This window comes from Astatotilapia calliptera, chromosome 16 (genome assembly GCF_964374335.1).
Source record: "Astatotilapia calliptera chromosome 16, fAstCal68.1, whole genome shotgun sequence".
In the NCBI taxonomy this organism is placed as follows: Eukaryota; Metazoa; Chordata; class Actinopteri; order Cichliformes; family Cichlidae; genus Astatotilapia; species Astatotilapia calliptera.
In genome coordinates this window covers 18,590,301-18,607,765 of record NC_137437.1, presented here as the reverse complement: position 1 = coordinate 18,607,765, position 17,465 = coordinate 18,590,301, and the positions used below count along the sequence as shown (strand labels likewise).

Sequence of the window (17,465 nt, the reverse complement as noted above, 5' to 3'; positions counted from 1 at the left end):
AGAACAAAAGCACCACAATTGGAAGAACGTTTTTAAAAAAAACATTTTTATTTATTTTCATAAAAACAGTCAACAGGCCGGTGAAGTTGTTTCATAAAGGGGTTTCCAGTCAGACAGGATGGTTTTTGTTTGTTTTCTTTTAACTGATTACTGTCCTCCTGGTGATTGATATATAGCCTTGTATTTACTTTTTTGGTTCATTTAACAGGAAACACAACATACAAAGACAAGATGTGGCGTACATTACCTTCATGTACATCTGTCATCTATCCGCTCGACCACACCTATTGCCAGTCCTACATAAAGCACTGTAGGGTCTGTACCACTGTATCAAACAGATACTGTTTAACACTGGCATTCATACTTTGGCTGAATTTACCATTTATAATTTTATACAACTGTTTAAAGGACTGTTGTTGTGGCTAATTGTTGCTTGACAGTTGGAAAGTTAAGTATCAGTTAATCATGAGGAAGCCCTTGACATACATAGAAAATACAGGCATACTATCAGGCAACAAAACAATAAAGTATACTTCTCAAGTGATTAAAAGAACCTAAAAAAAAGATCTATAACTAATGTGCTACATAGCTTTATATTCTGTTAGAAAAACAGGAAATGGGCAAACACTGCCAACTACTGAAGTCAGTGTACATAACTGTACATCACAGGTCACCACAGAAGTGGTCGTCTTTATACAACAAAGTAACATCTCGAATTATCCCTGTAACTCAGCTAATAAAGATTACAAGTTGTTATTTTAACATTGTGAAAATTGCACATTAATATACAATTATAGAAAATTGTGAAAAAAGGTAAGAAATGAAAAAATTTGACCTGTAATAAATTTAACTGAACTTCTTCAGTTCTGTTTTCAAATTGTAACAAACACATGTGACATAGTTATGCTTATCAATAGGATTTCCGTTAAATCAAGTCATTTTTGATCATATTGTGCATGTTGCAGATAATCACTGCTATATTATTAGCCATCACAACTCTTCATTGGCAATTACTGATGTTTTTGTTTTTCCCTCCTATGTGCCTAAATGAATACGTACAGGTCAGAGTAAGTTTTTCTTGTAGCATTATCCAAAGTCTATAGTACTGTGAATCAGTTGAACTGTTGTGCATGTGTGGGGGTGTAGCTACACAAACCTATCTACTATATCTTTGAGACATCTTTTTACAACTGGAATTGGTTTATTTTACACCTTGCAATGGGAATTGTTTGTCCATAGGCTCTAGTGCTCACCTGAGGTAGAGGTAATGTAGGCCATGACTTAAGTAGCTGTACAGGAAAAATCCATAACTAATGAACAACATTCAGACAATCACCAACTGAGATGGAAATGCAAGTAAATTCATAATCATCAAGGATTATAGATTTATAGTGCATGTATTACCAACTATTTTATAAAAGAATCTGGTTTACTTTCCCTAAAAAGGTCAGTATGGTGTGATGCACAACTCTGGATGTAAGGCTGTTCATTTGTATAATACATCTGCAAAACAGAACAAAAACCAAAATGTTTCATCTTCCTTAGCTGAAAACTAAAGAAGGATCGAGCAAGACTGAAACACTGGTGTGCTGTGTAGGAATAGTGCAATGTCACAAGCTTCACCAGCAAAAAATACAACAAAGGTTATAAAAACACACGAACATCAGAACTCAGATCACTCTTCCCTACAGAAAATGAAAAATAAAAATTAGCATGAATGAAACTTCACAGAGCAGTTGTGAAACAATTAGTGCAGAAAGCAACACTGATGCATTAGTCTGTTAGGAGCCTGGTTAGTACTGCACAGTGTCAGTTGGCATGTTATTTTAGCTGAGAGTCGCCTTGGTCCAGAGGGCCCACAGTGGTTGGCCACAGTGTCTGTTATTGTAAGTATGTGTGCTTATGTATGTGTGCGTGTGGATTGTAAGCTTGAAATATCCTTATGTGTAGGAATTGAGGCATTCCTTTGAGCGTGAGGTGATGTCCTGCAGCTCCCGCTCTTCCTTCATTTTGATGTCTTGGTAGGCATGCATATGACTGGCATCCTTAAGGTAGGCCCAGTTTGCTGAGAGAATCATGAGGAAGTGGATCTGGAAGAGAAGGGTGAGGTGGATGGCCGGTGAGCATGTCAAAGATGCAAAGCAAGCTACAGGAGTCAGAGCTACAGTACGTACATTACGGACATACACGAATGTAAAGTTATGCTTTTTTTTTTAACAAAAAGACACTGTGGAAAAAGAAATGTTACGGGTATTGTAACAGTGCTGTTACAATCATTACTAATACTCGGCGTTATTACCTCGCTACACACAATACTACAGAAATGACACTTAAAAGATGAGGTGATGAGTGGAGGAAGATAGCGAGAGGCTGTACATGCAAAATGAGCAGAGCTGTAAAAGCTTAGGTTAGTGCAAAGCACAAGATTCTGAAATTTGCAAATCTGAGCTGTAGGATATATAATAAATAGACCAGGTGGGGATTCTTTTTGTAAACAAAGATTGTTTATTTTATAAAGAAAGTAAAAGCTACAGTCTTTGAAAAACTTAGGAGAAATTTAAATATATGAAATATGGAGTATAAGTAACTATAAACAGATCAAAGTATCTGAAAACTGTAAGCATGCAGGCTCAGTGTTAAGATAAAAACAAATGGCTCTTTAATGGCACTTTGAGAAAGAATAAAGGAAAATGTATGAAACAAAACGCCAACTTCGTAGCTGGGGTAATATCAGGATCAGCTCTCATAGAAAAAAAAAATACTGTACTCTAAAATAGGATCATTTCTCTTTTTATAAAATACATGGAATTAATCCGAGTAATAGGGCCTCATGCAGATCTATATGCACGGTACTGGCCTAACCCTTTATTTCTGCTACTTTCCATATGTGCAGTTACTTTGAATTCTACAATACACAGCTGGTTGTGGTAATACTCATCAGCATAACACATTGAATAAAACATTTTAGTTCAGTTTAGAATCTAACTCATGACCCAAAAAATTAATAATACTGAAGGTTTTCCGTGTTTCACACATCGGTTCTGAAAGATTTTAAGGCTAAGCAAATAAACCAAAGAAATACAAGGACAAGGCACTTTTGCCGCCATCACAGCTCATTTTACAGATTGTTTGTACTAAAATCCATCCACACCAAAATGCTAATCTGTCAATCAAAAAATATTAAGCCTGAGAACACCTTCAATATTCGTCATCAGATGCCCACGTGTTGTACGTCTATATGAGCCACGTGCAGTCTAGTGTATTTATCAGATCTCAGAATGGCAGCTTTTTTAAAACCTGCACACTTGTTTTACAAGTGTCTCAGGAGTTGAAGCTCGCCAGCTAATGGAAGGTGAATAACTGCATTCTTAATGCTGCGTGTGTGTCTTTTTTTTTTAAATCTAACTTACTCATGTGGTTTGTGCAGGCCAAAACCACCTTCACAAATTACAAATATAAATAACACTATTGTGGATTTCTAGCTGCGCACATTTCTATTTAAAAAAAAAAAAAAATTCTGCTGGTGACATATTTCAATAAGTAAGTATAAAGGAAAGCAGAACAAACCAGTCAACTAAACACCATCATCCCACTCTGAAGACAACTCTCATCAGGTGTCCTCAGACGAGCATTATCCCTGGATACCAAATGCTAAGAGAAGTATACAGTCAGCTATTTACATGTCTTGTGATTACTAATGGAGAGATGTTGATTTTTTGCTATTCTCAGATTTTGTTGTTTTTTTTTTTTAGTTCAACTGTTGTCAGTGGCAACGGTGTCTACTCAGCACAGCCTTGAATGGTGCACTGTGTTCCTAAAACGGTTTAAAACTTAGTGCAGCAGTCTTCTCGACTCTTAAACTTCAAAACAGCAAAGTTATAAGTAGTAGCCATCATGTAGATCAGCTGGTGGAAGAGAACAGAAAAGGTGGTAAGAGTACATGCCAGTGACCTCCTCGTCACTAATATTGTGACAAGTTAGTAAAGTGGCCAGTAAGTTTGCAGCAGTAAAATGTTAAAGATCATGAAGTATAATTTTATAGAATTCTAACAGTTTTTTTTAAAGTGTCATTTCTAAAAAAGAATCCTAATCATGGCACAAAAAAGCAACTGTTCAAAATAGGGTCATGTCCATCTAAGCTGAGGGTAAACAGCAAAATGAAGTTGGAGCTTTGGAAAAGACATTAACCATATGGGAATGAGAAGAAAAGCACTGGACACATGACCTGCTAATACAAACCATGTGAAGATGGACTAAAACGTGAGGATGGAGAGACCAAACGGAAGCTTACCAGAGCGATGACAGTGGCTCCTGCCCCGGCGCACGCTACGATGTACAGGTGATAAGACAGGTAGAACTGAAAAAAGACAGGCAGCGTTAACAGTGTTTAGTCTTCAATAAACAGAATCCTATGTCACCCTGCTCTGTGTGCCACTTCCGGGATGAGTGATGTTTGCACAAGCACGCCTTACCTCATTGGTGTTGCAGATGTCACCTAGCGTTGATCCACAGGCCTTGCCTGGTGTGGCATTCCACGGGATAATTCCTGTTGTCATAAAATTAAAAAGCACCTTTACACCTGCAACCAATAGTAGCCTTGTCTCATGCAAATCATGATCAAACCTAAGAAACAACGCCGAGCTGCAGTACTACTAAGCTGATAACAATTCAGTGTTTCAGAGACATGCTCAACTTTAAACATGAGGATTTCCTCACCATCATAAGAACTGCAAAGACAGCAGTCATTAGGCTCAACTTGTGCACTTAACGTTATAATGGAAACATATTATAACCCTGGGGGTAACCTACCTAAAATTATATATAAATTATATAGTTATCATGTGCCATTTGAGAGTATGTATAAGTAGGCTATATTATTTTATGCATTTATTTGTCTATTAGTCTGAACTTTGTAGACTAAAACAAAAATAATGAGGCCCCACACAGACCTGATTTTCTTATAAGGAGTAACAGTGGTGTGTATAATACGGTATTGGTCTGTATACTAACAGGAAGCTATTCACTGAGTATCTCAATGAAGAAAAACAGTGCTGTTCTCTCACCATACTGACGGGCATCCACGCAGATGGAATCAATGTTTGTGAAGTTGGCCATTGGAGACTTCATGGCAGCACAGGTAGACCACATGTTGTAGAAGAGGAAGACGGGCACAGCAGAGAAGCCAAACACACCAAGCCATGCCACACCCAGGATGTATGTGAGGAACACAAACTAAAGACACAGGAATGTCACAGTGTCATTAAACCTTTTTTAAAGTGTGCTCTATTTAAAAAAAAAAAAAAGTGTGGTATTTACATACCATTCCACTGATGCATCGTCCACAGATGGTGGTCTTGAACTCGCTGTGCAGTTCCTTGACTGCGCTAGTTGTGTAGAAACCCTCAGCAAGCAGAATGATCCCATAGAGGAAGAAAAATGAAGCAATGCCGTAGATGATATACTGCATCAGCTGTATTCTGTTAAAGGAAATATTACATATGAGTTTATTTGTGCCAATAAAGCTGGGATAAGTTTCAAAACGTTGGCCAAAACCGGCCTTTAAAAAAAAAGAAAAAAAAGAAAAGAAGCTAAAAATAGTTCCATACAATGCATATGCATGTATTCTATACAGAGAAGGTTCATCTTTATTGTTGTGACAGACAGTTTCTCAGTGTGGACAGACAATAAGCCCAAATGTGGAGACAACAGGTGATGCGTGTCTCTGCAAATCATCTACCAAGAGACAGACTGAGGACGTCTTAAATTAAACAGTGCACTCTAAATCCACCCAAACACAAAACATATGTGCAGTCCTGTTTTATGTTATTCGTCTTTTATTGTCAGGACTAATGGACTGCATTGTAAAAAAAAGGGTCCATATTAGGACTGCTCTCATGGATAAGGTAAATGTGGGAGACAACGTCATCTAAAAATAGCCTACATAAAGTCAACCTCATTAAAAACGCTATCCATCTTATGGTTTGGACTTGTGTTTACTGCAATGCTTATGCAGAGACACTTTTACCAGTGAGCATGACGTACAATACATCTGATATTAAAGGGGAAATAATATTAAAAGAGAAAAAAAAAATCAGACTAACTGCCAAGTAAGTAATCCATCTGTCAGACTCTGGCAAACATTTGATGCAGCTATTTAGAGCACACAGAGTATGAGGCCACTTACATGTCAGTGAGCATGGCATTATCGCTGGTGACCTTGGAGAAGTGGTTTTCCAGGATGGTCACAGTGCCAGTGAGGGCCACATGGCCACATCCACAGAATAGGGCGACACCAGAGAAGCAGAGGATCGTAGCCACCAGAGATGCATAGGGCACGCCGCCTAAACATTTGATGCAGCACTCAAAGCAACCTGTGCAAAAAAAAAAAAAAAAAAAAAAAGAAAGAAAGAAAAGCGGGTGTTATTCAGCATCATGTTTTATTCCAAATCATTTCACTTTGAAAGGCAATGAAATGAATTAATGTCAGCATCAGACCCCACTTCCATAAAAGGGAGCGTGTTTCGCTTGTGGAATACGAATCAAAGAAAAATTAATTATGAGATGATTCGTTACATTAATCATCCATTCATCCATGAAGCCTATCCCAGGGCACATTACCCAAGAGGCAGCGCATACTCTGAACTTATTACTGGTCTGCCACAATCATTTTGTAATCAATTACAATTTAAATTTTCTAAATAATGATGTTTCATCGTCATTGCTACAAAAGGAAATGGTGCAGGCAGTCCCAGCACATCTGTTCAAAACAACTTTCAAAACATGTTCTTGTGGTTAATGCACTTCCTTCAAAAACAACTGCAATGCAAAGCACATGAGGAAAAGGAACAGTTTGCTCGGTGCCACTGAGGGGTTGTTTTTTTGTTGTTTTTTTTTAAATCTGCACTGCTGTAACGTTTCAGTTGACAATTCATCACTTCACTCACAGGCCACTAATGGCTATCCAGCAGGTCAGGGCGATGCATGTGTATCAAGCTTTAAAGGAAATCAATGGCAGCTAAACATGAGGGAAATGAAGTGACCTAGATGAGTCTGTTTGATCCTATGTGCTCTTGTGCCTTGTGAAACGGAGCCCAGTCATCACAACACACTGTCTGTGGAAAAACGCAAACAAGCCGCAGCCTTTTTACAATCAGATCCACATGTGTATGACAGGATGTTGTACAGCCACAGGACATCCAGGTCACTGTCTGTTCATGTTTTGAATCCCACACCTGGGCCTATGCCTGATTTCCCATCTTTATTTAATACATTTAACGCTGTTAGAAAGAATGTTTTTACAGTACCGATCACTCATTGGGCATCAAGCAGCAGCAACTAACCAGATTAGTGACTTGCTGATGAAACCAGTAAAATATTTAGCAGCTAACCAGTCAAATTTTTCTGGACATCAAACCAGATGTAGAAGGAATTTTAGATTTATATGTCAGGTAACCACAGACACATGTCCATGTTGCTATGTGTCCAGTGTTAATAACAATAAGCAAACTGCACTGTCACAAAGTCCCCAAAACAACAATTCTGTATAAACTGTATTAACACTGTCTACATTTAGATGATTAATTATCTTCACAACAATGTCCATTAAATAATACCAATACATCAGTTGACCAGTAGCATTGGACTGGCGGATAATTAACTTCCAAAAAATACATCAGTCTTAGACCATATGTTGCCTAGAACGTATCAGTATCAATATATGCAACACATGCTTCGGGGAAACTGGGTATAGTGTCACCATATTGTGTGTGGTACATGGTTGCCCTGATTTCTTTAAGCACTGTTTGCAGATCTATTTTTTTTTTTTCAATATTAACATTTCAATCAAATTCATCAATTATACTGGCTAATCAGAAGGAAAAAACAAAAACAAATATGCCCTCTGCCCTACAATCATCAGATTTCAGTATTTGCATAGGGAGATAGATATGAACAGGATAATGGCATGATGGTAAAATGAATATTGTGCCCAGGCAGACAAATCTATCCACTGCTGCGAACACAACACCAGCTCTACAACGATCTACAAAAAACAAGCTAGCATAAAGCTATAACCTCACACCCAGAATGATGTTAAAGCTTAGCACATGGTGACCCCAGCCAAAAAACACAGTCTACTCGTACTCATTTCTGCAGTAGAATTGCAATTGTCACATTTTTCTGCAAAGTGTTCTTTGGGCTGGTTTTCACCAGTTAGCTTTCGTATTTAAGCTAATACTTATAAACGATAAGAAAGCTCTTATATGTGCATTCATTAGAATAGGGATTTATGCCAGTCTGTGAGTATCTGTTAACTGTAAACATCCAACAACAGAAAGGCAGCAGTAGATGAGGTGGCAGAATAGGTCAGCTGCCAGTGGGAAGGTCACTGGAGCAATCCCTGGCTTCTCCAGTCCATATGTCAAGATTCTGAACCCCGAGTTTCCCCCGATGCATCCATTGGCGTGTGTGAGAATATCAGAGAGAAAAGTAAGAAACGCTTTGAGTGCTCAACTTGAGTAAATAGGTGCTATATAGGAACCAGTCCATTTCCTTTTTTATCTTTTTCTTGAGGTAAGAGACCAAATGTCTATTGGGATACTGAAAGCTGATTTGTGTCCATGTGCTTTGCCTTCCTTGACAAAAGAAATTTACAGATATATGGCTGCTAGGTCAATACTTTTGCAGTCAGACTGTTTGTGTAGTACAGGGCGATTAAAAACATTTCTATCCCACAGTGAATGAATAGGAGTTGCCATGGCAGCATGTTAACCACAACTCAATGAGCATACCCCACAGCAGAGTCGCTAGCTTCCCCCATAGCCCACATTTCTGTAATGAAAATGTCAGGCAGGGAGAGTGGGTTGCTGGGAGTCAGATCACAAAGCTCGACAGGATATTGAGCCCAGCTGCAAAGTAAATACAGTCCACTTAAATAAAGAAGGAGAGGGTACTGTCAGGTAGCTCTGACACACTGGGAAATGTTGGCTAAAAATCAACTTCCCGAGCCCCAATCAAGACTACGTAAGTCTCTATTCACAACTATGCACCACCCTATTCTTTTGTAATGTTTACAGTTCTGTGGCATGCAGGTGTTTCCAAGTGCAAAACCAACTAAATACTAGAAACAAATTGACAAAAGTAGTAGTAAATGCCATATTGTGAACCTTTTTCTCCCCATATTAGATCAAGATCTGGCAACATACCACCAGATGCCATGGTATAATAGTTTTATTAATTGCCTTACTAGATCTGAAAATGAGAAGAAAGTCCAAACACATAAGGAAATCTGAAATTATAAAATGCAAAAAATCATATAGGCATATCATGGCAATCTTCAGTCAAATTAATATATGCAAAAGGTTCATATTAACCTGACATGGCCAAGGCAGGAATCTGCTTATCCAACTAAGTGCAATTAAAGAGAGAAAATCTACATTATACAGTCTGTTTAATCACTGTCCTTAAGCAGCTATCCAACAGAACTGACAATGTTGATATGTTTAAGCTATCACTTAAGTTATGCTTAATATGCGATCGTGGCTCAAGAGTTGGGAGTTCGCCTTGTAATCAGAAAGCTGCCAGTTCAAGCCCCGGCTTGGACAGTCTCGGTCGTTGTGTCCTTGGGCAAGACACTTCACCCGTTGCCTACTGGTGGTGGTCAGAGGGCCCGGTGGCGCCAGTGTCCGGCAGCCTCGCCTCTGTCAGTGCGCCCCAGGGTGGCTGTGGTTACAATCTAGCTTGCCATCACCAGTTTGTGAATGGGTGTGTGACTGGATGTGTAAAGCGCTTTGGGGTCCTTAGGGACTAGTAAAGCACTATATAAATACAGGCCATTTACCATTTAATAACACAATGAATCATGGGTGGTATTTACACAGCTAAACTACTTAGGTTGTCATTTATGTTCTGTCTGACTGTTATAGTGCTCTATTTCTCTATTCACAAAGGCTTCTGTCAAAGCTTTACTTATTAGACAGAATCCTGAGATAGTCATTCCAGGTCAAACTGTATAACAGCCTGTTAGCATTGTTGACGCAGTAGCACAGCATCAGTTCAATAATGTATATACACTCACCGGCCACTTTGTTAGGTATACCAATGCACATTGATCCAAACATCTAATCAGTCAATCACAAGGCAGCACCATGTGGCCATAGATGACCTGCCGAACTTCAAACTGAGCATCAGAATAGGGGAAAAAAGGTGATTTAAACGGCTTTGAATGTCACGTGGTTAGTGACTGGTCTGAGTATTTCCCAAACTGCTGGGTTTTCCCAAAACCATCTCTAGTGTTTACAGAGAATTGTTTGGGGGGGGAAAAAATCCCATGAGCAGCAGTTCTCTTGGCAAAAGTGTCCTTTAATGTCAGAGGTCAGAGGGGAATGGTAAGACTGCTTTGAGCTGATAAGGTAATAGTAACTTAAATAAACACTCTTTAAAACCAAGATATGCAAAAGAGCATCTCTAAATGCACAACAGGAAAGCATGGCTCTATCCTGCCTTTTGTCAAAGGTTCAGGCTGGTTTTAGTGGTGAAATATTGTTGGTGATATTTCTTTTATCTGAAAAATGCAAGCCAATGGCATGCAAGCAAGCATCCCTGTTCGTCATCACTGGAGATTTATGTAATCACTTGTTATTATGCACCTAATTCATCCTGCAGAGTGGGTAAAAATGTGCTATGGAAATGTGAATTCATATTGTTTTATTTTGAGATAACTATGTGGAACTGCTGTGGAAAATAAAATATCTCGGTTAAAGGCTTGAAACTGAGTCTGCTTAAAGGACATTTATGCTGCTAAATATATAGTAAAATGCATTTTAAAATGTAACCACTTAATCTATTAAGAAGGCATTTCATGGTGGTTAATGTTAACAGCATTTCTAAAATATCTCTAAGGAAACAATGATACTGGAAAATCTATTATGAGCTTTCTCAAGAAGTAACAACCATTAAGTCGGGCAAAGTAAACAAGAGTCTCACTATTTTTAGATGTTAAACAAGTACTTGTTTTCCTTTTGTTTACTGTCACTAGTTAGTAACCAAGATTATGATGGAGATGCGTGTTGTGGTGTTCAAAGGTTTTGGTCAACTGTACAAACAATAGTTCTTGGCTGGGAGCAAGAAGCAGTACTTCTTCATAGCTACAACTCCTGTTTAATGTTATTGGACAGTTTAGAGGATCATTGCATCTAACTCCATGAAAGAAGTCCAAAGGCCAACAAACGAATCACACAAAACTTTACAGAGTTCTGTAATCTGTGTATCTTATTGTAAAATAGATTGTTATCTGAGAGTACAGTGCGGGATTACATTGAATACAGGATGTTACAGGATGTTGCAAATCCCTGTGTTAGCTAAAGTCCTCCTCCTCCACAGGGGGATAACAGTAGGAGCTGGTGACTCTCTAAACAACAAGCTTGTAATGAAGGGATCCCACTGGCTCTGGGTGGATGACTTTAAATGAAAATCACATTGGACCCTTTTCCTCTGATGACTTTCACATGCTCCTGCTCCCTGACTAATACTCCTAGTTAGGCATCCAACCACTTCCTCTCACTCTATTGTCCATCTCTTTGCGACAGCAGTAGTAGTCTGGCCTTACAACAGAAGCTATATTTGACACATTTGTATCACGAGGATACAGGGAGAAAAAGATGTTTGTGTGATTTTTCTTTTAAAGTGTCTGTGTGGGTGACATTGTGTGAGAGAAATAGAAAAAAAAACATGAAAAGAAAGAAAAAAGAAAGCGAGAGTCCAAGAAGGCTGGATACAAAGAGCCAGTGTGTGCAGCCCCAGACTGTCCATCACACTGGACTCTCAGGGGCCATTCAGAATAGCACTAAACCACGGCCTTGCTCTTCCGGCCCACAGGCTGCAGGCCCAGGACAAGCTCACCACTGAGCTCCATCCTGTGTGCCCCTCCAGCACTGTACACAGCGTAGTCACAATGGGCCACAGCAGCCGCTTCACACTCCAGGAGGATCCTGTTTGTCAAAGCATCTCAGATTGTCAGCGTGTGAATGAGATAGCGTTTTAAGACCAACATGAGTTGCAAAGCAAGCTGGAATCTGAAGTTCTAACACACCGAGACGAAGACAGACAGAGACATACGGCTAATGAGAGTAAAGTGTGGAACTGCTTCTGGGTCCAAGACCTCCAGGGGTCCAAAAGCACCACAATTTACTAGGTGACAGTTTTGTTATTTTGTCTTTTTGCTTGGGCGTTTTTTACTTCATTTTTTGAGCATTTCATTCCTTTGTTTGATAGCCAGCAGTAGCTCGAGACAATAAATGAGAAGAGAAAGAAAACTTGGGTGTCTCACTGGACTGGCAGATTCACAGATTACCCTTCAGGTTGATTCTTTATTTTTTTTATATTTTTTTCTTATTTCATATGTTTGTTTTTGTTTTTCTGGAGTTGGATAACAAATAATTTGATCACTTGTAAATTTTGTTAAGGGATTATAAAGGGCAAAATCTAGTTTCATCAAATTACCACATACCAGTAGGCATACAGGGAGTAATATCATTACCAGTCTTTCCTTTATTTATCTGTCCAATGAAGTTACCACACACTGCCCACTGAGATCTGAGTCATCACTAACCCCTTCAGCTAACCTTGCTGCATCACTGCCACCCTCAATCCCTCAGCCACAGTCATCAAGCCAACATAATCATAATCAAAATCTTTAGCTGGGATGCTTGGTAAATGTGGAATAATGCCTATTTTCTGCTTTAGCTGAACAGAGAAATGTGCACCACATGTGAGCGGTGTTTTGGAAGACTTTTCTTTTTTTTTGGTACATACCAGACACAAACACAGTTGCACCTATCCAAACAAAGAATAACACACAGCACAAGCATAAACAAGCACTGCATAATCATATGCACATAGAAAAGTATGCATATGATATACAAGCAAAACCCCCACAGAGATATAAACATACTTGGATACACACAATTTATAGTGAACAGTTTGCAAACCCTCAATTTCTTCCCAGTTCCCCAAACAACAAGCTGGCTTCCAGCTCCATTAAAAACACCATCCAGTTTCAATTAAAAAAAAGAAGAAAAAAAATCTAGGCTCATTGCTAACAGATGTGTTTGTTTACAGCTAATGCTAAGTATTGTTGTTTGTTGCTCCATTGGGGCAAACTGCCAAAACACCACTTATGAAAAAGAGTCTTATTTTTCCACACTCTCTGCTGAGTGGAGCGATAGTTAAAATTGCTCTAATGGCTATAATGGTAATTCTCAAGAGATGAGGGAGCATGGAAATTCGTTAGAGGTGGTCTCACTGTGCCGATTTCAGAAGAGAAACCTAAAGACTGATTGCAATTCCCCTGACTGCACATGCTAGGGGAGACTTACAAACATATAGGATGTGTTCATTAACGCTAACAGGCAGTGCTGACTGTAAAGGCTCATCATTTTTTATGTACATGTGGGGAGAAGGGAAATAAGGAATTCTGGGAAGCTCTGTCATCTAACTATAATGTCATTTGTAGTGTCATCAGTTTGAGTCTCTTTTTCTTCATTCTTTAACTGGGTTAAAATAGCTAAGCTATGCATCAACCAAAAATACTTTAAAAAAAAATGCAAAGGCTAGTTCTTGTTTCTAAAAAAAACATGATAATTTGAATCTGCTTGCAAAGCTACTGACCTCATCACATTGTCAGCAACCTGAGACATATGACTGTATTTTTTTTTTTTTTTTAATTGCTTGTCTTATTTCACAAAGCGCGACAGAAAATTCAAGGAGTCCTGTTGATTCCTACAAGAAGGTGATGAGCAAGTTAATGACCCGCTCTCTCTCCCCCTTTAGTGTACAAACTACTCAAGGCTATTGATGTAACACTGCTAATGTCAGGTTCATTTATCTTTGTCCTCGCCCCTCATCCGCCTCATTAATCATCAGTCCTCCCCGAAAACACAACTCAAACGCACCCTGTGACGCTAGCGCGATGATGACCTGCGGCAACACATTGTCCCTCCTGCTGCAGGAGTGGAGTCTGCTGAAAGCAGCCCACAGATTTAAACTAATTAGATCACACAACATGCACAGGCAATTTTGCAAATGAACTGAAAACTTTGGTTCAAACAAAACAGTGAAGCATGGATGTTGGTCTAAAATTTTAAAATCCCCCAAAGAGCAAAAGCTGAAACGAAACCAAGCATGCTGGAGAAGGTTAAAGCCCCAGCAAACACAGCAATGAAAAGAACTGAACTGGCTCTTTGTAAGTGCTCATTGGTACCTCTTTTGTCCTGCCTCTGGTCTTGGTTTTCGTCTGATTGAGTTTCCATGGTTGTTTTTCTTCTACCCAGCAAAAATGGGTTTTTTTTCTTCTTCTTCTTTTTTCAGCAGATTCTCTCTTCCTTTCTCCCCCTGACAGTCTCGTTTCTCGTTCTCTTTCCTTCCTGCATGTCTCTGCCTTCTGTATCTCCGTCTCTCACTTGCCTTGCTGCTATGTTCCATCGTTTAATTGTGTCCTGCCTTGTTAAGGCAACTCGCCACAGTAAATCACAGCTTTTGTTTGAGATCTTGTCAGGTAAGCACTTTCTTGAGCTTACTACATGCCTTCCTTGACCAAAACTTTTATATATTCTCTTTGAATAAATCAACAGTTTCTTAACCGACAGTTAAATTAAAGTTTCCTCATAATGACACAGAAATCTTTGCCCATGCCATGAACACACTCCTCATTCTCCTCCTCTTGGGCATCTCTGTCTCAGAAAGAAAAGCAATGGGAGGAAATCTGGTGACAACAAGAAAGTGGAAGTCACTACTTTAGCTGTGGGTGAAAACTATAGCTTAGGCTGAAAGCATATATGCACACAGTCATCTTTGTCTATCTCCCATGTGACCAGAGTCCAAGAGAGGGCGAGAGTGCATGCTGTGTGGTTGTGTTGTGGTCAAGGGTAAACCCTTCATCTTCTGATTTGCACCATATGCCCTCTTTCCTGCAGCATACATTAGCAACCTCTGACCGGTCTCTTCCCTACATCTGGTGGTTTCTAAATCATAAAGAGGACACATGAAAGGAAGGCACGTCTACATTTCCTACACGGGGACGCAGAGCATCCTCTGGGCTGATAGAGACAACAGAGGAAACAGCATGTGAAAATTGAAGAAACAGAAAATCACAAAGAAAAAAAAAAAAAGACCTGTAAAAACTTAAAGAGGGAGAAATTAAAGCCAAGACGACGACACCATGAGAAACAACTCATGAAAATAACAGGGCCAGGCCAAAATGAATGATGAGAGATGACCAGAGGAGACAGTGAGGAAGATATTGGCTGTGTTTGTTTGGCAACAGCAGGCCGAGAAGCCCCAGGGGCATGCTAATGAGAGAAAGGCCTTTCAGCTGAGGAAGGGGGGGCTGGTGGAGTAGAGTTGGAGTGGGGTCTTCTCACGGATACCAGACCTCAGAGATGAGGGGGAACAACAGGGGAGGGGAGCCTCGGGGGTCAGGGAAGTGAACTTAGCAGGGATCCCACAACAACAAATGCTGCACTAATCTTCAAGCGTTTTTACCATCAGCCCCATTAAAGCAAGAAGAACCAACATGTTCCTTATGTTTGAAGTGTTTGATCTCTGCATATGTGCGTTAACAGCTGATTCAGTGGATTCCACACTTGTGATTCACATTAGGTATAACAGGAGCTCAAGTAAAGCATCCAGTGAGCCTGATTATGTGCAGGACTAAATGTACTGGAGTGGTCGACACTGGATGCTTCATGTTACTGAGAAAAAATTAAAAAGTCAAGATCAATCCAGTGATCCATCTGCAAACCTTTAAGAGTGTTTGGACAACAACATGTTTATATCATTTGTGTGAAAGGAAATTTAAAACATGTGATCAGGACAGGTCAAAATGTGCTTTAGGACTTATTTTAATAAATTCTCGATTTTAGTACCAAAAACATGTGCCTTTCATTAAAAACTCTGACTGTGAATAAACTTTTGTTTTGGCATAAAGATCATAGTTATCACAGCAAATGCATCCATTACTTGGGTGAAAAAGTGCTATCGGGCAAAAAGTAGTATAAATAGTATTTACTGACACATGTCTTTTGTAATGTTTGTTTGTTTTTTGTTTCTTTTATCTAAAGCAGGACGAAAAAATGAAGCAAAGTGCTAAAAACTCCAGCAGAAATGAACATATCTAAATTCCATCTTTTTGAAAACTGTACTCACTCATTTAAATTTAATTATAGCTTAAAGTTATGTACTATTGGGGACATGGCCTCTTCAATAGGAGGATACCAAAACAGACAGTACGTGTGAAATCTAAGGAAGCATGCTAACCAAGCTTAGCTGATAACTTATCAAATTTGGTCACTTGTGGCTCCGAAATGGAGCCTAGATGTTAAAATAGAGGCTTGAAATACAAAGATGGTGTGCAAAGGTCTTGAGGTTCACCTCATACTTTTACATTTTGCTTCCAAGGAGCCAGACGTTGTTGTAATTTTTAAAGTGGTCTTGAGCCATAGTTCTTCAGGCCTTCTGAAGGCTTTTCTTTGGACATTGTCTGCACTTTTTTCACTCATTTTCAGTCCACTCCTTGTACCTGAGCATTTTCAGAATGTTGACAGAGAACAGAATAAATGACAACCAACATCCAAGGAAGACATTTGAATGTCCTTAAAGAAGCTGGGAGAACTGGGCGATGACCAGTGTTAAGGTGCCATAAGGTCATTTAGTTTGTCCACCAGATACCGGTACTGGAATTATGACATTACAAAGTGAGTGAGATACGATTAGTATTACTTAAATACTGCAGTTATCATCAGAAACGATATAGTGTCAATCCTTTGAATGTTGACTGGTGGTGCTTTTACAGCAATTAAATTTAATAAAAAAAAAGTCATACAAAGTAGAACTCAGTATATGAGCTGAACCAAATGAATAAAGCCCAGAAGAAAGGCTGCACTCAGCTTTACCTAAAATACTAACAGGCTGTGAGAATAATCATGTGAAAGCCTGAGTGCTGCAAGCTCAGATTCAGTGTGGACACAGCGCCACGCCCCTACTTGAGGACACAATCTGAATGATGATGAAGCTCATACAAATGTGGGAGGCTTCATTGTGGGTCAACCTTTCATGGTGTGAGACTCGGATCGTGAATGCTCGCCAGTGTTCAGTCACCCATGAAGACCTGCACCCCTGCTTGGCTCACACTATGGAAGGAGTTCTCATGGAACCAGGTCTGTGCCCAGGCTCAAGCACTACTTACACCCATCAAAGGCCTGAGAAAGCAGGCTCACAACACGAGAACAGAGGAAGACAGTTTAAACCAAATGGGCATGTGGCATCAACTATGTCAGAAATAACTAACTGTGAAGGTTAACATCTGTTGTAAAGGTGAAGAAAAGCAAAACCAAATGGCGAGCTGGTATTTTGTGGTGCTCATGGAAAAAACTTCAACAATCAACATCTTTAAGCTTGAGATTCTTGTGAAC

The 17,465-nt window shown here is 39.4% G+C and overlaps 1 protein-coding gene across 4 annotated transcripts in view; it reads right to left on the bottom strand.

The window, feature by feature from the left end:
* Positions 1 to 439: 439 nt before the first annotated feature.
* The window catches only part of gpm6bb (glycoprotein M6Bb), a 28,606-nt gene continuing 11,580 nt past the window's right edge, over positions 440 to 17,465 (bottom strand). Inside the window, exons 1-7 of one of the 4 annotated variants that reach the window (XM_080290910.1) lie at positions 14,258 to 14,441; positions 6,185 to 6,371; positions 5,321 to 5,477; positions 5,064 to 5,232; positions 4,473 to 4,546; positions 4,292 to 4,357; positions 1,182 to 2,090 (exon numbers count right to left, since the gene is read on the bottom strand). In XM_080290910.1, coding sequence (XP_080147036.1) covers positions 1,941 to 2,090; positions 4,292 to 4,357; positions 4,473 to 4,546; positions 5,064 to 5,232; positions 5,321 to 5,477; positions 6,185 to 6,371; positions 14,258 to 14,306 — 852 coding nt within the window. In that variant the 5' untranslated portion in view covers positions 14,307 to 14,441 and the 3' untranslated portion in view covers positions 1,182 to 1,940. Of the gene's footprint in view, positions 2,091 to 2,485; positions 3,906 to 4,291; positions 4,358 to 4,472; positions 4,547 to 5,063; positions 5,233 to 5,320; positions 5,478 to 6,184; positions 6,372 to 14,257; positions 14,442 to 17,465 lie in introns of those variants that run through there. The other 3 variants (XM_080290911.1, XM_026143674.2, XM_026143675.2) reach the window with 3 other exon arrangements.